This window comes from Poromitra crassiceps (genome assembly GCF_964638095.1).
Source record: "Poromitra crassiceps genome assembly, chromosome: 5".
Lineage (NCBI taxonomy): Eukaryota > Metazoa > Chordata > Actinopteri > Beryciformes > Melamphaidae > Poromitra > Poromitra crassiceps.
The window spans coordinates 35,612,953-35,635,280 of NC_139642.1; the positions used below are offsets into that span (position 1 = coordinate 35,612,953).

At 43.2% G+C, this 22,328-nt stretch overlaps 2 protein-coding genes across 2 annotated transcripts; one reads left to right on the forward strand and one right to left on the reverse strand.

Moving 5' to 3' along the window:
• Positions 1-5,997: 5,997 nt before the first annotated feature.
• clns1a (chloride channel, nucleotide-sensitive, 1A) lies at positions 5,998-12,390 on the forward strand (the record flags this gene model as incomplete). The annotated part of the gene is made up of 6 exons (XM_083637285.1): positions 5,998-6,439; positions 7,289-7,425; positions 8,361-8,492; positions 8,993-9,103; positions 9,854-10,027; positions 12,320-12,390. Exons 1-6 carry the CDS (start codon positions 6,321-6,323, stop codon positions 12,388-12,390), a joined length of 744 nt encoding a protein of 247 aa, XP_083493411.1. The 5' UTR covers positions 5,998-6,320.
• A 3,910-nt stretch (positions 12,391-16,300) lies between these two features.
• Positions 16,301-22,328, reverse strand: aqp11 (aquaporin 11). The gene is made up of 5 exons (XM_083637210.1): positions 22,234-22,328; positions 21,228-21,605; positions 20,111-20,391; positions 18,978-19,094; positions 16,301-17,411 (listed from the first exon to the last, which is right to left on the reverse strand). The coding sequence occupies exons 2-5, from the start codon at positions 21,542-21,544 to the stop codon at positions 17,308-17,310; spliced, it is 819 nt and encodes a 272-aa protein (XP_083493336.1). The 5' UTR covers positions 21,545-21,605; positions 22,234-22,328; the 3' UTR covers positions 16,301-17,307.

A 22,328-nucleotide genomic window follows, 5' to 3' on the forward strand; every position in this document is an offset into this window, starting at 1 on the left:
CTATGGAACTCCCTCGTGGTCCCCAGACCCCACATTGAGAACCACTTGTCCATAATATGGTTTCTGGGACTTATTACCCGACCTGTTTGGCTCCTCAGCGGACGACAACACACCACACAAAGAATACCAAAGTTCTGTTTGACCTGGGTCTGATGGGGTGCATGGATGTGGATCAAGCCTTCTAGATGTCAGTGTGTCTAAAACAGAAATAGGACATATGGATGTTTGGGAGAGTAAGATTGAAATAAAGTGATTTGACTGCCAGTCTGCAGAGATAGAGCCGCTTGAAAATTATATTTGTCATTTATTGGCTAAATTGGTTTTGACAATTAAGATGCCAGTTCTGCTTGGAGGGTTTACACTTTCAGTTTTGACCGATATGGGTTTTTGAAGGCCGAGATCAAAATCTTTTGAGTGGTCATTGATAGCCGATATTGTGTGTATTAAAATTGACCATTTTGTTGCCAAACATTTCAGCGTTTACCCGCAGAGTTTTCTTCTCGTCAGGGTGGGAAAGCCTCTGAAACAGAGTTTAGAGCATCGTGGGACATTCAAACTCTCCGTTGAAACCCAGACCGATGATAACATTTGTTCAGTGACCATTCAATGGTAGGGAAACTGGGATACATTCATTTAAATTAGGAATTAATGGACCAACAAATTGTTGGCATTTTATGTAATTAGATATCCATTTAATTGTTGCCAACAATTAAATTAATATCTAAAATAAATGAAATAAAATGCCATTGCAGGTTTTACAGACTGGTTTCCTATAGCTGTGGTAAGGAGGAACCTCCATCATTTAAACCCAAATGTATTTTTTTTTTTTTAAGCTATCTGGGCAGACTTGGTAATGACTAATCAGGGATGCAAACTCATTGAGAGTGAAAAACTCAGAAATCATTCACCGAAGTGCCCTATTTTGGGATCAAAAAGGTGACTGTCACCTAAAGGTGACTAGTTTATATGATGCTTTGACCACTTCAAGTTATCCCAAGGCATTTCCTCATCGGAAAAATAAAGTACTTTGAGCTAGTTTGCATCCCTAGCTAATTAATTGATTCATTTCAGTATTAAATGTGGGTGAGATGAACTCCATCTAGACAGGATCTTGGTACTTCAGACTTTATTATTATTAATATTATAACATCCCAGATTTTTCAGGAAATCTGTTTAAGAAGAAAGAATATCCTTGTCTAGAACCTCATGCAGATCTGTGTTCACCATTTAAAAAGAAAGAAAAAAGGAAAAGCCTCTGTTTGCCCGAAATGTCCGGTCCAAATCATGTGGAATAAAAACAGGCACCACCAGGTGTGAATGCGGCTCCTTCCATCTCTATGTTGTACTGTACTGTAGTATCGCTGTAACATAGATGTTTTCTAAGTTATTAAAAACCAACATCCCAAGCATCTCCTCAAACCTCCACCTGGTCTCTGTGTCTTTCCTCACTCACTCTCACACAGACTTTGCATTCTTATTATAGCTCTGATTCCGATAGCCGTTGGAGCACACAATCATTTAGTCAGGCCTCGCTCACACAGTTGGCGTGCAGCCTCCTCTCCAGAGGGTTTTCATAGTCTACTTCCCTGGCTGATTCCAACTCCGCTCAGCTGTGCTCCTCCACTCAAGTGAACTCCATCAGTAGACAAATGGTGCTGAACCTATGTTCACTCATTTTGGCCACTAATTAGTAGGGGTGGGAATCGCTGAGTAGCTCACGATACGATATCGTCACGATACTTGGCCCTCGATAACGATATATCACGATACTGCGATATATTGGAAGACGATACATCACGATACCTGTGTAACAAGTGAAAAAAATACCTCTGAAGGCAAAAAATCATGTATTATGCATTTATTAGCAGAATTGACATGAACTCTCTGAGTTCACTCACTCACTCATACCATTTTCGATACCACGGAGGAAAAGTTACACATTAAGTCTTTTTATTATTACTATTAAAACAAGAAAACCTATATAACCTACCTACCTACCTATATAATTTCTAAAAGTAGATATTAATGATCAAACATTTCCATTCATGTAGCCTACAGTAGTTATGTTTTTGTTTCAACTACAAACATAAATAAAGTCAACTTGAAACTATGTTTCAACTACCACACACAGCATAATATTTTAGCCTGTTTATTAAAAAAAAAAAAAAAATTAATAAACATATCGATACTTGGCGCCAGTGTATCGATAACGTATCGCGGGTGGAAATATCGCGATAACGTGGGTATCGATATTTTGTCCCACCCCTACTAATTAGCCATTTTGGCCCATTTAGTGGGGAAGTGTTTTGAATTAAAAAAAAATCTTAGTATCAGGAGTACATACAAATACCTACCCAATAAACACATTTACAAAAGGAAAAAGTCTTGTGAAGTGTGCGTGTGTGTGTGTGTGTGTGTGTGTGTGTGTGTGTGTGTGTGTGTGAGAAAGAGGGTGGGTGGGGTGACTGTCTTATTTGGGAGCCAATCATCTGTCTATGTTGGAGCCAATCAGCGTCATGCATGTAGGTATAGAGCTGGGTGTGTGATTTCTTGGATCAGCCAAAGAAAATCTAATGCAAAATCATATTTTTCCAAACTTAGTGCTGGAGTATAACCAGCAGGAGGCCATTGATGTGTGACGTGATTTTGGTGACAGTACATTGTACCACACTGAAGTTATTGAATATTGTTGTAGTCTACAGGTATGTTGCACTTTGTTGAGCGTGCGAAGCTAAACACATGAGTATGTACATGTATGAGTTAGTTTGGTGTGTCCCCCCTGCCCTATTTTCTTAGGGGTGCTGAGATTAAATTTAGGACCCACAAAATGTAGCACCCCCATAAAAGATCTAAAAATGCCACTGTCCTGGTGTTAATCATGTCATTGCTAACATATTTATCTCCCTCTAACAGTGAAAATAATAATTTTGCAATGGTAACGGGCATTTAGATTGGCAATAAGGAATATTAGCTGGGGAAACACTGAATGAAGTCAGTGCTCTGTAGATAAGCTAATTGCCAACAGGCTAACTGAAGGTGAACTTGCTGTTTTTGAGGATCAGAGGCTTTGTCACACAGCACATACAGTTAGTATTTTATGTAAAAGCAACAACATAGAAATATGAAAACAGCAACAAAAATTATTTGTCGCCCTTGCCTCTAGACATCCAGGAGCTGTTGGTCTGTGAAGAAGAGGATCCCCCTGAGCAGCAGGACTGGAGCTCCAGTCTGGGCCACGAGGACCCAGAGCCCCCACACATTAAAGAGGAACAGGAGGAACTCTGCACGGATCAGGAGGGAGAGCAGCTTCAAGGGCCGGAGGAGGCTCATATCACTGAGTTCCCATTTATTCCTGTCCCTTTAAAGAGTGAAGATGATGAAGAGAAACCTCCCTCACAGCTGCATCAAAGCCAAACTGAGGAGAACAGAGAGGAAGCGTCTCTAGCCAGCACCTTAACTGAACAGATTAAAGCAGATGCTGATGACTGTGGAATATTAGAACCCCCACACATTAAAGAGGAAGATGAGGAACTCTGGACCAGTCAGGAGGGAGAGCAGCTTCAAGGGCCAGAGGGGGCCCATATCACTGAGTTCCCATTTACTCCTGGCCCTGTGAAGAATGAAGGTGATGAAGAGCAACCTTAGTCGTCAAAGCTTCATCAAAGCCAATCTGAGGAGAACGGAGAGGCAGAGCCTCTAGTCAGCAGCTCATCTGAACAGATGAAAACTGAAGTTTATGGAGAGGACTGTGGAGTTTCAGAACCAGCCAGGAACCTAGATCCAGCTTGTCATTTACAACCAACTAGTGCTGGCAAGACTTCAGAATCTTCTGAAGCTGAGAGTGATGCTTGGAAGGAGACCTCTTCTGAACTGGAGACTGACAACAGTGATGATTGGAAGTAGACTAAAGAACCTCAGTCAGGTTTAGACTCAAGTTGTTTGGAATCTCAAACCAGGGAGAGACACTTTAGTTGCTCAGTTTACAGTTAACATGTTTCTTCAGGAGGCCAGTCTACAGACACCTGAGAAAGTTGACACTGGGATGAAACCTTGCAGTTGCATGGTGTGTGGGAGAGGATTTAGTTTCTCACATATTAAGAGCCATGAACCAGTCTGGAACTTAGAACCAGCTAGTGATGGGATGAAGACTGAAGATGATGAAGAGAAACCTCAGTCCTTACAGCTTCATCAAAGCCAAACAGAGAATAACCGAGAGGCAGAACCTCTAGCCAGCAGCTCAACTGAACAGATGAAAACAGAAGTTGATGGAGAGGGCTGTGGAGTATCAGAACCCCCACACATTAAAGAGGAAGAAGAGGAACTCTGGACCAGACAGGAGGGAGAGAAGCGTCAACGGCCGGAGGAGGCCCATATTGTCCAGTTCCCATTCACTCCTGTCCCTGTGAAGAGTGAAGATGATGAGAAACCTCAGTCCTTAGAGCTTCATCACAGCCAAACACAGGAGAATAGAGAGGCAGAGCCTCTAGCCAGCAGCTCAAGTGAACAGATGAAAACAGAAGCTGATGGAGAGGACTGTGGAGTATCAGAACCAGCCAGGAACTTTGATCCAGCTAATGATTTACCACCATCTCGTGATGGCAAGATTTCACACTCTTCAGGACCTGAGACTGAAGACAGTGATGATGAATGGAAGGAGACTAGAGAACCTCAGAGTCACTGAAAAGTAATGATGTCTGTGTTAGTGATATGAAATCTCGTCATGGTGAGAACAACTCCAGTAACTCGGCTTGTAGTAAAGTGTTTTCTCCTGTCGGTAAGAAGCAGAGAGGAGTCCCTCAATGCACAGAATGTGATCAAATATTTACCAGACCATGTCTGCTGAGGATACACATGATGATTCACACAGGTGAGAGACCGCATGAGTGTAAAGTTTGCGATAAAAGATTTAGGAGAAAGAGTGTTTTACAGCAACACATGAGGCTCCACACACTACAGGGGATTCAATCTGCAACTGCTCAGTTTGTGGTAAAGTGTTTAAACATGAAATTAATCTGAAGCAGCACATGACGGCCCATGGGGATCCCCATGGGCCGTCATGTGCTGCTTCAGATTAATTTCATCTCTCGAGAGACGTTTTGAATGCTCAGTTTGTCACAAAAGGTTTCATCACAAGCAGGCACTTGAAACACACATCAGAGTTCAGCTGCTCAGTCTGTTACAAAAGTTTTCGTACAAGTGGACATGTGAAAGACCACATGAGAATGCACACAGGAGAGAGACCCTACAGCTGCAAGGTTTGTGGGAGGCACTTTAAGCTTCCATGTTCTGGTGGCAGCAGCTCAGCAGGAACAAAACAGTAAACTACAGACGCCTCATTATTTTTGAGGGATTGGACATCAGTTTAATATCAGACACTCTCAAAGTTTGTGAGTGGCTGATAAAAGTTAGTTGTTTATGCTTTATTGTGATCCAGTGTTCTCCAATAAGAGCCAAGGTTAATAAAGGCTTTTTAACTTCATACAGAGTGTCTTGGATTTTCTTCTTCTCTTTTTTCAAAATAAATGCAGGAAAAAAGGTGATTGAAAATGTGTTATGGTCACTCACGATTCTCTGGAAGATTGGTTGGCTTGGTTCAAGCCTTCGTTATATAAGGACGTTTTGAAATGTCTATGGAGAAAATTAATGGGGAATTCACTTATGGTGCAGGAAACGTCACATGAACACATCAACACCACCACCCCAGTGCCAAAGTCACGCCCTCTTCCAAGGGATTTCATCAGCCATTAATTTTTCCATACAAGCGATTCAGCCATTTAGAATCAGAAGAGATGTTTTTTTCTGCTATTTTTATTAATGTATTTTCTTTTTTTGTCACAGTGAAATGAATCACACTGCTGTGCTGGTGGAGCGACTACACGTCTGATAGTCTTGCAGTTCCTATTCCAGCCTACAGGGGGCGACGATAGGTGTCCTGTGTGTTTCTCTCCGCTCGTGCCGCCGCTCCTCTGCTCTCACGAGTCACAGCGGCAGCACACTTCCTGTCTATGGCAGCAGCACCGAGCAGCACGCCAGACCAGCCAAACAAACAACAGCGAGCTAACGCAGCCTTCCTTGTCTGCCTCTCTAATAACGTGTCTGCACCGCCCAGCCCGCTTCTATTCAACCCGGGAAAGAAGCGCACACATCGGCGCTCAGTTTACTCCCTCAGCTGTCGAGCCTTTTACCGAGTCTCAGTAAACTAGCCAGATTTGTGGCACGCAATAGCTAGGTGACAGCTTCTTGTTGACAGCGTCATCCACAACCAAAACACGGTGTGGTTCTGTTTTTTTCTTCTCAAAGCAGATCTAACGGCACGGACGATGGTTTTGCTGAAAAGCGTCCCTCCTCCCACCGAGGGAGTGAAGCATGAGCAAGCCGAGACCACGGCGGTCCTGGACGGCAAGGGGCTCGGCCCAGGCACGCTGTTCGTCGCGGAATCGTAAGTGATGCTGCTTGCTGCTATTTTGAACCCACCAACTTCATTTCCCATGAACTTTAAGCCCAACCAACACAGGTGCAAGCAGAACGAGGGCCCAATGCACTGGATCATCTTAATGGGTTGGCAGTTTGAAACCCTCATTAATGTCTTGCTTGCACCTGTGTTACTTCCTGCCTTTTAGACATAAAATGGGTGGATTGGATGGGAAGTAAAAAAGAAAAAGCGAATGTCACACCAAACAAACAACTGTGTTTGTTATAGAATGTTTGATTGGTGTGCCATGGGCTTTATACATAACTGAAGACCTGAGAAGGTTGTGTTCTCTTGTTAAAAGGGAATGAAAAGTAAAATTACAGGATACTGTAGACTCCCCGGGATGGCTCAGGCCAAATTAGACCCCAAAGGTGGGGCCAGTCAGCTCCATGGCATCACAAAACTTGATTATGCTATTGTTATACACCATTTTTATTTTCTCAATTCAACTATATATGATAGTAACAATGGTCCAAAACCAATCTCAGAACTTGTTAAATTGTGTTCAGATTAAGTCAACTTTACTTGAGTCTCAATTCTTGACGCACAAGGCTCAAGTCAAGTCCCAAATTTAAAGGTGGATTACATAGTCAAGTCCATGTCATTGGTGTCAAGTCTAAATGTAGAGCACTAAGACCTCTGATTGTACCCTGGAAAAGTCATGGAATTTGAATATTTTCGTTTGCAGGCCTGGGCATGTTCGTGAAATTGTAAAACATTGTAAAACTCATCAAAAAGTCATGGTTGCTGTGATTCTCTAAATGCATTTCCAGTCATGCTGATGATTCACTGTCAGCGGGTGCTTTTGTTTTCCAGGCGTCTGTCGTGGTTCGACGGGGCCGGGATGGGTTTCTCCCTTGACTACCCCTCCATCGGCCTGCATGCGATCTCCAGAGACCTCAGCGCCTATCCACAGGAACACCTGTATGTCATGGTCAACGCCAAACTGAAAGGTGAGGAGAAACACACATGAGCAGGATACACAGCCAGTATTTCTTGTCAGTGAAGACAGTATAGAGCAGTGGTTCTCAAGCTTGCTCACGTCAAGGACCCCTAAATTGACAAAATTAGACCATGGACCCCCATTTGATAAGATTTTGTCGCAGGGTCCCCCATCTTTGCTTTTAGATGTTTTATTGCAGAAAGTGTTTGAAACCCATTACCAAAATAGTCATACATTGATTCTGTCATTGTGTTACTTATGGATGGAATTATAGTGAAAATAAATTATTCCCCTTTTTGCTGGGGACCCCCTGGAACCCCCTCAAGGACCCCTGGGAGTCCCGGGACCCCACTTTGAGAACCACTGGTATAGAGTACCGCAGGGATGACGTATTTTTGTAGGCGGAAGGCAGAAGTCCCGGACATGTGGGGAAAAGTGAATGGGGTTTTAGAATGGGTATTTAACTTAAATGCATAAAATAAGTCTGCATTTTCTGAAAATCGTGTTAAAAAATGCATTTACGCTTCAAAAGTCGTAAAAGTGATTCATGTTTGTGAATATTATCCTGCTGAACACAAATTACCACTCCCATAAACCTTTGTTAACCACAGACCTTATTTTATGCATTTAAGTGAAATCCCCATTTCTAAAACCCCATTCACTTTTCCCCGTAAGCTCCAACATGCTACTTCCAGGCTCATTCATGCGGTGCTCTGTTTGGCTCCATGGTTTGAAATGAAAGTGGAAGACACGGTGATGATGTGTCGGTCCTAACATGTTTGTTTTGTCTCCATCCCACAGATCACCTGTCAATCAATTTTCTGTTGATGCAGTTTGAGTTTCTGTAGGTCTCTCTTAGATCTTTTGCATGAGTTTCTAATTGTGTGTACGTTTTTACCTTAATCTCTCCCCCCCCCCCCCCCCACACACACACACACCAACCAGATGAAAATGAGGCAGAAACGGCAGAGAACGCCCATGACGATGATGACGAAGACGCCAGCAGTGGTGATGATAATGATGATGAGGAAGGAGTGATCACAGAGATCCGCTTTGTGCCCACCGACAAGGGTGCATGTGAGTGGAAACACTAGAGGACAGCTGACCAGAGCTGGACTGACATATTGGTTTGCAGATATATGGGGGGGGGGGGATACTGTGTCTAGACGGACTCTGTCTGTCTACCAAACCACATTAAAACAAACTGTTTAAATTAGGGTCCCTATGCTACAGCATAACGGTCTGGAAACCCTGACACGACATTTTATTTAATTTTCACATTTTAATAATTCATTTGGTTGTTTTGTCACTTCATTTCTCAATTAAAGACTTAATGTATCCCAGAGTTACCTCACTTCAATACCTTCCTTTCACGAAATGTGAAGAATATGCCAGAAAATTTGATTTATCCACACTGATGCATTGACAGTATTTGTGATATTTACAGATTATTGAAATGACCACAGAGGGGCAGCATTGCCATACTGTTTAGTATGAGTCACTCTTGGTGGGGATTCAAAGTTTTCTGTGTGTGTGTGTGTGTGTGTGTGTGTGTGTGTGCGCGCGCGCGCGTGCAGTGGAGTCCATGTTCTCGGCGATGTGTGAGTGCCAGGCGCTGCACCCCGACCCGGACGACGACGACTCGGACAACGACTTCGAAGGAGAGGAGTACGATGTTGAGGAGGCAGGTCAGAAGAACACACACACACACACACACACACACACACACCTCTTCAGGGCGGGTTCAACCAGGACAGTTGTTTTGGAGCACTGAGTCCAGCACCTAAAAGCATTACAGACAATATAAGAATGTTTCAATACAAAATTAAATATTTATCTTGTTTTAAAAAGTGAGACAAACTACAACTTAACTTCAACTCTTTAATGTATTTTCTTACTCCCTGGCCCTTTCTGTCTGTCTCTCCCTGCTCCCTGTCCCTGTCTGTCTCTCCCTGCTGATCTGGATTAATTGATTACAGAGGCAGGTAAGATGACCAGACTTATTACTTTTACAGCCTTATCACTGGATCATTTCACAACTGTTTTGTACTGTACACAAACCTGCACTGGCAGACACTTGTGCTGTACACAAACCTGCACTGGCAGACACTTGTGCTGTACACAAAGCTGCACTGGCAGACACTTGTGCTGTACACAAACCTGCACTGGCAGACACTTGTGCTGTACACAAACCTGCACTGGCAGACACTTGTGCTGTACACAAACCTGCACTGGCAGACACTTGTGCTGTACACAAACCTGCACTGGCAGACACTTGTGCTGTACACAAACCTGCACTGGCAGACACTTGTGCTGTACACAAACCTGCACTGGCAGACACTAATTTCTCCCCTCTTTGGTTTTTTCATTCTCATTCCCTACTTCACTTTTTGTTCCTGTCACCTCTTCCTGACTCCGTCATGACCCCGCCCACCCAGAGCACGGTCAGGGCGACGTCCCGACCTTCTACACCTATGAGGAGGGTCTGTCTGCGCTGACCCTGGAGGGCCAGGCCACCCTGGAGAGGCTTGAGGGGATGCTGGCCGAGTCCGTCGCCGAGCAGTACCACATGGCCGGGGTTCGAACCGACGAGCCCAACGGCAACTTCGAAGGTTTGATTCAAACCAGTCAAATTTAGTGAGGGTGGAGACTGGCACTGTGTTCAGGGTTCCCACACGTCCTTGAAAGTTTGTGAATTTGAGAAATAAAAATCAAGGCCTTGAAAGTTTTTGAAAATAGACAGGGATCGTTGAAAGTGTTTGAATTTATATAGAAGGCAAGGGACTGCATAGCCTGCCATCACTGTAACACAGCACCGTTGAGAAGTGTGGTCAAGCCCCTCTCTCTTTTTAATTGTCTGTGAGCTTCTGTAAAGCTGCTGGTTCTCATTCTAAAATTCTCAAGTGTTGTAACAGTAATTAACCTTGATCCCCGTCTCAAACTTGCATTTGAGGGAATTGGGTCTTTGAATTACTTGATGTCTAAGAGGGTGTGGGAACCCTGTGTTGCTACAGCCATATGGAAATAGCGTAGAACAGGCATCACCCAGACGCTGTCCTATGCGAACCCAGACCTATAACTGATAAATCATTGAGAATTATTAAAGTTTGACGGAGTTTCAATTTTAACTGGCGCAGCGTTTCTAGACTTCACGGTACTAGTTCACCAGCCTCAGACATCACTGACCAATTGCATGCATTGCTAATCGCATGTGGTGCTACTCAGCCAATCAGGGCTGCCGGCAGAAATAGACTCAATAACAACAATTAAACACTATGCACTAGGGATGGGCATTTCTAGCAAAAACACTTCGAAATTCGCTGGCCAAAGTCGACTTTTAATCGAAATTCGAAAATAAAAATAAAAATGTAAAAAAAAAATAATTTTTTTTTTTTTTGTGTGTGTGTGAGTGAAATGTTGCATTGTCTCCCCTGATTCTAAGTCTAAGGCTTTATTAATTAATAGAAAAAGCTTCTGCTGTGGATGTTTAGCTCAAACAAGCATTGCACCACTGAAGTAAAGAACATGTTACATGACATTGACATTTTCGAAAAATAAAAAACAGTTTTGACAATCATGAGTGGTTCATTAAATATTTAGTAGGCTCAGGTCTGAGTGCCAAAGGGGTGCCAAAGTCACCCCCTCTCCCTCTTCATGGGATTTCATCCGCCATTCATTTTTCCATAAACCTTGCTTAAAATGCTTATAAAAATTGTTTTACTTGCTCAAACCAAGCGATTCGACTATACTTAGAATCAGGGGAGACTATGCAACATTTCACTCACAAAAAAAAAAAAAAATCCCCCCCCGAATTTCGACTTTCAATAATAAAAGTCGACCTTGATAATAACGATTATTCGAAAATTCGAAATTCGATGCCCATCCCTACTATGCACCAGCGGAGTTTATCTCAGAAAAATATGTTTTCGTCGTTCTTCTGAGATGGATGGATTATTTTGGACTGCATGTGGAGACGCTGATTGGCTGAAGGAGTTGTCTGTCAAGGCAAGTACTCCCGCCCACTGATAGTGAGATGACGTTATCAGGATGGTTCTACCAGGCTGGGCTACACTTCTCTCATTGAACAAGAGAACGTGGGGGAATTGTTAAAATGTGCTCAGATAGTGTTGATTGAGACTGTCTAAAAGAAGAAAAAGGGAACTTACAGTACGCTTTTTATTTTATTTTTCTAAAATTAAGCTCTTTGCTATGTATTTTACTTTTTCAATGCAGCCCTTGTTTTACTTGAAAGAGAAAATAACGTGTATTTATTATTAAAGCACGTAATACCAGTTAAACGTGAAATTGAAAATAAAAGTTTTTTTTATTTGAAAATATTTTTTTCTTCTGAAAATAAACATTGTTGAAATACTGAATTACTTTATTTGATTTAACAGTCAGTTGTTGACTACATACAGATGTTGATATAACTATTAGGCTACTTCAATATATATGGCACTGAATAGTCACAACAGTTAGACATTGCGATGTTCCGGACCCTTGCTCGAGGACATTTTCTCTAACTGGACCTTTTTGAATTTTAATTGAATACCCCTGGCGTAGAGTGTATCTGATGCCATGTACATTTCTATGCACACTGTAGAAACTATAAATTAAGTTATGCTGAATTCTTCTTATATGTGACTATTGAGGCCTTGCTGCGTTCTGTGGTACAACTTTGCATTGAAAAATATTTCTTCGCCATGCGAAAAACATCACACCTCAAGATAGTTGTCCACAAAAATGATGCACCATCCTCTGCTCATAAAATAGTTGGTTTTAGAGGATAATCCTCTGTTTTGGACATTTAATTATGGATGACTTTCATGCAGCATTCTCCCCAAATTGGATTTGACATCTCTCCTGAAGGCTGTGGATTGAGTGTGTTTGTGGTTGTGTTGCAGACGGTATGGAGGTGGACGCAGGAGCGACGGTGGCCGGTCAGTTTGAGGACGCAGACGTAGATCACTGGTGAGTCAGAACCAGGTCACCACCATATCCACCACCATTTCACAAAATGATTGCTGGCGTGACAGTAAAGCACATTATCGGTTAGTGTTGCAGTTCTTAAAGCTGCACTCAGGGTTGCCACGGGTCTGGAAAGTACTTGAAAGTGCTTGGTAAAAAAAAAAAATCAAAGCCATGAAAGTGCTTGTCTTTAGCCTACAGTCAGGACTCTCTGAGCTTACACCTCATGCACTCCGTCATCTCACAATTCACCTATGATATTGATGCATGTGGAGTGCTCGGCCGCGACCCGTCCCGCCAACAGAAGAGCCGTGCCCCAACCCGGAATCACATGTATATAATAAGCATGTGCAGTGGAAACATTTCATAGTGAAGCTCACCAGAATGTGACCGTTTCACATGGGATGTGAATAGCGGTCTTCAATAAGCCCTCCAATAAACAAGCCAATACTACCACCTAGCCGAAAATATAGATAAATATGTGTACATGACAACTTTAAAATGGTGTTGGTAGCATTACACATATCTCTGTCCATTCACTGTCAATGGCTAGTAGTTTATGGGGGGCTATGGACAAGGTGTCATAGCTAGGGATAGGAAGGTGGTAGAGTCGATATTCGAGGGTTGTGTAGGGGGAGTGGCTAGGGGGATGTGGGTGGTGTGAGCGGGCGTGGTGCCATAAAGCTGAATGGCGACACCTCTGCGCCGTGGGCTTAAAGATTTGCGCTTGTTTCAGATATGGAAATTAGCTGCACCACCTTTGTCCTTGAAATGTATCATTACAAAAGAGTGGCAACCCTGTGCACGAGGAAACTTCCCATTACTTATTTAATGCATTCTATTTGTATAGCGCTTTCTCATGGCTGAAAGCACTTTATTACAGCTTAAAAATAAAACTGTATTAAAAATTCAAAGGTCTCATCTCATCTGATGAAATGTTGCTCTGTGTAATGGCTATTTTCACCCGGTGTCCCAAACTGCTCCGGTCTGAAAACATTTTGCAGTGGCCGTTTTGCCATCTGTAGTGTAAGCATTTGGTTAAATCAGCTTGGGATGCAAAATATATAGAGGTGTTTCAGTTTGACACATTTGTGAGAACCAACATGTTTGCACAGGCTACCATGTTTCATTGCCTCCATCAATGTCTTCAAACTCAGGAACTTTACTATTTCCCCCCATCAATAAAACACAATTTCAGAATAAAATACTGGTAGGCTATTGACAAAAATTTATAAAAAAAAAAAAAAAGACAGAATCTACACAGAATAATGGTGTGGCTTCCACACCATTGTTGGATGCAATGTGGGGGAATATGTAGTTGGCTCATTGTTATACAATCTCTTCACTTCGAAGGTGACGGACAGCTCAAGTCCAGCTGAAACCAGCATTTCGAGAGTATCTAACTTCCATAAAATGGGATAAACAAAAACATATAATCATTTAAATATCTATGATAGAGAGGCGGGACATAACGTTGGGAGGAATATTACGTAATCTGGGGCCAAAAGTGTAGCACCACGGTCTTCCGGCGGAAACACACCATGGTCTTACGACGGAAACGGTCTGCTTTTGTGCTCTAAAAAAACAATTCTGCTCTGAAAACAGGACATCACAGAAACATAAATAAATGCGACGCGTGTTATCTAGCTATGCCCTGCGGCCCCTGCCACTAATGCGCACCAGACTCTCACCTTTGAGAGAGAGCCTGGTGACACGAGGACATGACGTGACCGTTGAAAGGTGACGAGAGGGAATGAGGATGAGACTTGCCCTGCAGTGCCTCCGAGCAGAGGGAGACTGGAGTCTGCTAAATAATTTATTTTACCGGACAAATCTGAAACATGTTTCAATAACAGTCTATGTTACAAACACAATATAATGTAAATCCAGGTTACAGGGCCTTGCTGGCTCACACGCCCAGCCCCAGAGCAGGAAACCGGCCTGCGGTTTCCCCTGGGCAGACAGCAGCTTCCCGGTCGGGGAGAGACAGCCGAACGCCGGTCAGGAAAGCGCCATGAGCTGCAGCCGGGACATTGTTGTGAATTCTGATTTTTCTGAAATGCGAGTTAATAACGAGCCAATTGCATAGCCAATGCATCTACATTAAACTAAGGTATTGGCTTTTTTTTGTAATTGTTGCATGCTTATTTGCACAGATATTAACATTTCTGGTGGGCTGAGAATCACGTGTGCCTCCTTTGACCTCTGTGCTGTTTGATGCACGCCGTTAACCGCCTGGAGTGGTGCATCGGCCACATGACAGCGTGAGCTGTGATTGGTCTACTTTTGACGGGACAGACAGACCCTGTTGTAGACAGCTTGCCAGAGTCTGTGGCTGTGCCGTAATAAGTCAATAAACTACGATGATCAAAATGTGTTCAAATGTTGTCCATTCATGTGTCTTCTCGGTTTCTCTCTCTGTTCAGATGCCTCTTTTCTCAGCTGCCAATCAAAGCACCAGTGTTGCATGATGGGATTGGAAGAGAGGACAGCAGCACTTCTCCAAGGCTTCCTGAACACCTCTCAGCTCTTAACTCGCCTTCTCTTCATGTCCCAACTGCATCATTTCCTGTTCATCTCAATAGTCTTCAGTAGCTTCCTAAAGTTGTCTATTATATATTGTATTCTAGAAGTTCAGAAGTTGCATTCTGTGGTTGTTTTTCTGCTTACTCAACATTATTTCCATCACAGCTTTGTCCTGGTCATATTCAGAAAGACCATGGTGATGCATCCAAGTGAACTACTGCAGACTATTGAGACGCAGCCCCAAAGGGCCAGTTCCTTCTGTTGACTGTAAGGCCATCTCTCAGTTTTGTGTTTTGTATCAAAAGACCAACTAGATATCTGATGTTCCTAGAGAGGGAGAGCTTTTGTCTTTGTATGAAATCGTAAATAAATGGATAGTTTTTGTATGAAAGTAGTTTTTTCTGTCTTTATCAAACCTTTTGTCTTACTAGGTTTAGTCTTACTGAGATCAACTTCTGAGGAAGGCCAAGACAGCAGCTACATAATAAGTTAGACAACAGGAATAAACACATTGCACAATAACTAAAATATGTAGTACTATATGTTCTCGAACAAAATAATTTCTAAACATAAATCCAGCCTATTGCTTCTTACCATGACATGAATCATTTAACACACATAGATTTTTTTTGTATGATTTTCTTACACGCCAAGTCATTTACAAACTTCTGCCAAAACCTAGTTCAGCAGGACCATAAGCATAGAAACGCGTGTTAGTGTCACAGTTTGTAAGACTTGCTGGAATTGGAAGCCTACAGTGTATTTTATCTTGCACACAGGGAATGTCATATTTCCCTACACATCAGTTTGTGTGTTTAAAATATGTTAAATTAGAAAGTGTGTGATTATATATCAGTAATAATTTATCTAGATTTGTCTTTCTTTACTAGTAGTGCGACAGGTTTGAATGTATCGGCAATTCTAGATGAAAAGGCAAAACTATTATTTTTGCTAGAATAATATGATTGAGCTCATTAGTGATGGGTCTGACAATGACTAAATGAAATGTGTCAATATTGCTAATATGTGAATTTAGTTGTGAAAACTCAAATGACTGACAAGGTGAATTTAGTTTGACACATTTTCCCAGCTGGTCCAGGGATTTAAACTGGCAACCTGTCTGAACCCCCTGGCAGGGGTACTAACTCATCACCTTTAGGTGACCATCACCTTTTTCATCCCAAAATATGATTTCTGAGTGCTGTTATGTCTGCCCTGGCATCTGTCTCTGTCACCTTTTCCACTAGCCATGACTTTGCATCCCTGTCCTGGGCCTGTTGGCAGACTGTTCCCGCTGTCGCATTGTTATGACATGTCGGTATCTGTATTTCATAGAAACAAGAGACAAAGAAGTGCACAAACAAAATGTTCTATTGGACTATCATCAGCAATGCAGAGTCTCTGCACAGATGAGAAGAGTGGAGAATAGGACAGGGAAGGAGGCAGGAGGATGATGGAAGGTGAGAAAGAGGAGTTTTCTTCAGAGGATCTAAACGCACCAGTTAACATCTGTGCAAACTAAACATAATACAGTACATTCCTGGTGTGTGTGTGTGTGTGTGTGTGTGCATGCTTGTCTCTGGAATGTCACAGCTTAACAAAATAAAACTTGAGCTGGACGTCAAAGTCCTAAATCCAACACAGCAGTAGCTGAACTGACATCAGGTAGCTAAACTGAACTTTCCAGTTGAAAATAGCTTTCAATTAGTTCAAGTAAATTGTGCAGTTATACAAAAATAACCTTGGCTTGAGTTCATCTTAGAAATTGTAAATTGATCTTAAACGTCACAGTAACATTTTCAGTGTTCATAAGTTGATTTTTTAAGAAACAAATATGTGGAGTTGACTAGAATGGGGAGTTTTGTCCACTCATACAGCTGATGTGGCTCTGAGGGTGGATGGATCAGACTCGTGGAATGGAAACACTGGCATAGCCTACTGCTGATTTTTTGTTTTACACTGGTGATAGCTTTCAACCACTTGTCTTTCCCCCAAAAAACAAATTGGCAGCCTAGACAAATGAAAAATGGTCTGAAATTCTGAATACCAGTTAATTGCATGCCCTGCTTTCTTAAATAAAAATAGTGTGTTTAGTGAGATGTTCAGCTTCTCAAATGTGCTCTGTATCACCATAATCACAGTCCATTTTAAAGAAGACTTTCAGGCTGCAGTCTTCAGAAAAGAAAAAGTGCATGTCGTGCTGTTCTTCACTCAGGTTTGATATTTGACTACAATCGTCCCCAAAAAAAGAACAAGCAGCCATTTAAAAATCTCAGTAGCGCTCAGCAGGTGGAAGGTGGGTTTGAAACGCTGCCCGTACGATAAAGTTGTGTTGAATCAGCCGGCGGGCCATCCGGCCGGGCTCCACACCCACAGAATGCCGTCATGCCTCTGACCTTCAGTTCCTCTTCTTGGTCTCCAGGGGGCGGTGGGGAGGTGGGCCAGACTTGCTATACAGCAGAGGGATGACTTTATCAAACAGCAACACAGAGCTGATCATACCTGCAAGAGAAGGACAAACTCCATCAAATCAACTCTGCTTAATTTCTTTAGCTTCCATCTTTCTTTAATAACAGATTCTCCTCTGCCCCTCTGATCAAATAAAACTGCCTTTATCTCCCTAACTGATCTGCCATTGGTTTAGACTTTTGATCAGTGGTGAAAATCTATATACTTAAGTAGTAAAAGTACATATTACTCCTATAAAAATGACTCAAGTAAAAGTGAAAATTGCCATTTGAGAAGCCTACTCAGGTCAAAGTAAAAAAAAAAAAAGGCCCTGGCTAATAATTACTCAAAGTAAAAGTTACTTTCTATTTTAATATTTTTAGGTTGTGCGGGCCAGTGCAAAATAATGAAAAAGCAGCACTTGTTGATGAAACATTTTATTATTATTAAGAAGAGCAGGTATACTAATCAAACAAAGGATTGAGATATGAACAATCTCCCACTCTATCTCCTCTACCCTTCTTTCTCCATTTCCCTGCAGAGTAGTGAAGTAAAAAGTAGATTACTGGCTCAAACATATACTTGGGTAAAAAGTACTTTTAAAAATGAACGTGAAAAGTACTGAAAAAATCATTACTACCCACCCATGCTTTTGATTGATCCCTCACTGTGTTACATCCCACCCCCAACACCCTGGTTTAATCAACGAAGTCAAGCAAATCAAAGAAATAAAGATGGCATTTCATGGGGTCTTTAAGAAATCGATCATATTATGGATTATTATGGATTAGTAAGACATAAATTACAAGTTGACTTTGATGCACTTTTGTATTTAAGTCACATGACTCACAAGCAGCTTGTTTATTGGACAGACCTGGTGACCTGTCAACCTGCCTGGTTAGAGATCTTAGCTTGTGTAACTTTAGCTCAGCACGGTGAAGTTTACAGGAGTGAGGGAGACTAAGAGAGAGAGAGAGAGAGGTGTAACAGAGGAGGGAAACACCAGATCACATACAGGACATCCTGAGCTTAACTCAGCTCTGCCTGACCTCCATCAAACACAAGGCCCCCCGGACCCCCACACACACACACCTCTTGTTTTTGATTATATTATTTGATCGGATTGTTGTTAATATTGGTTTAATTTCTTGGATAAATAAGAGGTCATTTAGAGCATAATGGGGCACTAAAACCAGAGACTATAGATAGAGACACCCCAACCTCCAGTCACTTCCTGTATGTGTGCCACAGAGGTTTCCCCACCGTCATGCCCCGTTGGGAGACTGGTCAGCCAATGAAGTTTCATACCATTGACAGACAGCCAATCACAAGATGATAACTATGCCCCACGACCATTTCTTACAATTGGCGGAGCCTTTAGTGGAGTGTCTCTATCTAATATCAAAGGTATTTCGCAACTGAAAGCCAGACTGATGACAAGTCAGTTTGTCCCGTCCCCTAGTTTCTATAATATCAAGATCAATGTAAGTGATGTGATCCAGTGTGTGCTGGATACTGTTAGATCTAGTTAGACTCTTCCTCTGTACAGTCCTGTAGGACAGGCGTGTGATAAAGCGCTGGAGAAATATGAAACAAACAGGAAGTAGGTGTTGAACTCACCCAGCAGCGGGCTGAGCCAGTAGACCAGGCTGTAGTCCAGGAAGGAGTGCCCACTGCAGAGGAACTGGATGGAGAAGGCTAAGGCCGGGTTGAACACCGCTCCGGTCGTGCTGCCGCCTGGACACACACATACACATAGAGACACTGCGTAACGCGTCATCATTCAGAAACCACGCCCAAGACGGGGGGAAACACAAACCCCACCTCCAAACCTGGCGTTCTCCTATGTCACGTGCATGGTTGTGTGTTGCACAAAAAGATCGTATATACGGAAGATGAACACTCCAACTTACTTCCTTGACAGCTAGATCCACATTTTTCTTCTCGCCAAATTCTCAATGGCTTCCTTGTTTTGCTCAGGAGTACAAGAAAACTTTAACTGGCGATTTTTTACATTTGTTGTCTGCGCAGCCCACCACACAACAGCTTTTAGCTATGTTTAATTCAAGGAAAATGACGCTGGTGTGTGGAAATGAACGGAGCTTTTCCCCCATGATGGGCGTGGCCTATTTCACGCAGTGTCTCTATACACACGGGTACTACTGTACTTGTGAGGACTGTCACTGACTACATTAGTTCCCTAAACCCTAACCCTCTCCACTACTACTGTATGCCTAGCCTTAAAGTCATATTATGTAGTTTTTCTATTTGGGGGAAACTGCGCCCCCACCTACTGGAAATGCTACACTTCCCTGTTTGTACGTTCAGATATCAGCCTTATTTGACTGTTTCTGCTTGTACTCTGTACTTCCCACTGTTTCCCCTCAAATATTGTTGTCTTGACTTGTATTAGTGAGAGAAGTGGCTAATCGCACCGCTAAAATATATTTCACTTCCTATACGTACTTCACAATAAAAGCAAGAAATGGAGTTAAAAGTTCCAGGCAACTTGACATGCTCCGGGACGCAGCCTCAAAGTTTACATGCTGCAGGAAACAGGCGTTCAGGGCGCAGAGTGGGAATGATGATAGAGGCGTTTATTCAGGTCAAAAAGTTACATACCGTAATAACCTTTCTCTAATCTTAATCTAAACTCACATCCTAATCCTAAACTTGCCCCTTACAGAACTGAGCGGTAGAATAGAATAAAGAGAATAGAATACAGTATCAAATAGAACAGAACACTGTCATACCTGCATAAACCACTGTTGTGATGACAGCAGCTATCGCGTGCACCCGGTATTTCTCCTCTACCGCTCGCATGTGCGTGATGGCGGTCTGAACCGTGAAGGCACAGGCAAGCTCGGTGGCAGCGGCCTGGGGCAGCGAGGCGCGGATGGGGCTGAGGCACGGGAAGCCCAGCAGCTTGTGTCGCAGGTGCAGCCCCGACAGCCCCAGACTCCACATCATCGGCACCGCAGCTCGCGCCACGCACGCTGCCGCAAACTGGCACGCGATCCGCTGCAGTGCACACCTGCAACAATTAGTCAATTAGTTGATCGGCAGAAAATGTATTGCCAACTATTTTTATAATCAATTGTTATGGACTAAATCTTAAGAAAAAAAATACTAGAATTATCTCGTTCCAGCTTCTTAAATGTGTATATTTCCTGCTTTCTTTAGTCTTCTATGACAGTTAACTGATTATCTTTGCATTATGGACTGTTGGTCAGGACAAAAACGCATTGGTGATGTCATCTTGGGCTTCTTTAGGGAAAAAGTCAACATTTTCTACCATTGGGGGGGAGCAGAGCAATACTCACAATTCCGTGAAAACCGTCTATAGACCAAACAAATTGATTAGTGGAGAAAATAATGGACAGATTCAGTTGGCTTTACGTAGTTATTTATTTTTTTCCCCTTAATATTGTACTCCCAATTAATTAATTGTACTTAATTGTCGAATTCCCCCTGCTGTCCCGGTCATTGCTCCACGCCCCCCTCTGCCGATCTGGAGAGAGTTGTAGACTAGCACATGCTTCCTCCGATACATGTGCAGTCGCCAGACACCTCTTTTCACCTCACAGTGAGGAGTTTCACCGGCAGGACATAGTGTGCGTGAGGATCGCACTATTCCCCCCAGTTACCCTCCCCCCGGACAGGCACCCCGACCGACCAGAGGAGGCATTACTGCAGCAACCAGGACCCCACCGGCTTCCCACCCGCAGACACGGCCAATTGTGTCTGTAGGGACCAAGCCGGAAGTACCGCTACCGCTAATTGAACCCGGGTCTCCACGGTGGCAGGTGAGTGCTTCTACCTCTACAATACCCAGACGCCCTAATGATAATTGTAACTTTGCGGCCCTACCTGGCCGTGAGCCTCGCGTGGTACGCGTGCTCGAGCGTACCAGAGGGGTTTCCGATGGCCCCGCGGAAGGTGAGCGCATGCACGACGGATGCCAGGTACGTGAAGGTGAGCGCGAGCCGAAGTTCGATCCCGCCCACCTCGGCCAGCAGCTTAAGCTCATGCGTGCAGCAGCACAGCTGGAAGGTGGACACGAGCTCCATGGCGTACACCGCCAGCCCGCTGCCCGCCAGAACCTGGGCCAGCAGCGTGCGCGTGGCCTCGCTGAGCACCACGATCCCTGCCAGCACCCACAGAGACACCGTCACGTCTGCACTCATCTGCCCGGCCGGCCCGACTCTCGCTGCTTCTGGTTGCTGGGGGGCGGGCACCGATACAGATCTGGAGTGAGTGAGTGAGTGAGAGAATGTTCTTTAATGGAATATCTTATAATAAAACAAACACCAACTCCAACACCCAATACTTTAATTTGTGTTAATTTTCAAGGGCCAGTTTTTTGTGTGCGTAAATAACATAAAACTGCTTTTCATTCTTTATGCAAATGCAATTTGTTCTGATTTCTGAAATGGCATATTGGAGTTTTACTTATAAACAAATTGATTAATTGTTAAACTTCAGAAAATACTTAATTTACAAGAAGTTAACACAATAGGTATAGAATTGTGACTGCTTTGATTATCTCACTGTCATCTCTACCTACAATGCAGATGCTATGCTAGTCATGGAATTCTGGACGATCTAAAAACACATTCTCAGATTTAGATCCAAGAGAGGAGAGGTTGAGAATCCCAGGTTGAACCCACAATGGAACCACTGTGATCTCGTTAAATTTTGTGAAAATGAGCACACAGACTGTGTTGTGCATGCACACATATGTCCAGGTTACGTTCATCCACCACATAACGTGTTATGACAACATCGACTAACGTGCCTCATACATGTAACGTTAATCTCGTCATGGTGGGCACATCATGTTATATTTCTGCCTCTGTCTTCTCCCCGCACTTGCCTGGTCTCTCTCGTACGTTGTCTCCTCTCCGGTCGTCGTCGGGATGCACGGCTCTCACCGCCGCTGGTGTCTTCTCCACGGCCGTGTCTGCTGTT

What these genes read in the sequence shown, in the direction of transcription:
- aqp11 (XM_083637210.1), bottom strand. Translation starts at nt 21,544, where the DNA reads ATGAGTGCAGACGTGACGGTGTCTCTGTGGGTGCTGGCAGGGATCGTG. An exon ending in CACAACAGTGGTTTATGCAG is followed by an intron (nt 19,095 to 20,110) that starts GTATGACAGTGT and finishes GTGTGTGTCCAG; the next exon opens with GCGGCAGCACGACCGGAGCG. An exon ending in CTGGCTCAGCCCGCTGCTGG is followed by an intron (nt 17,412 to 18,977) that starts GTGAGTTCAACA and finishes CTTCTCTTGCAG; the next exon opens with GTATGATCAGCTCTGTGTTG.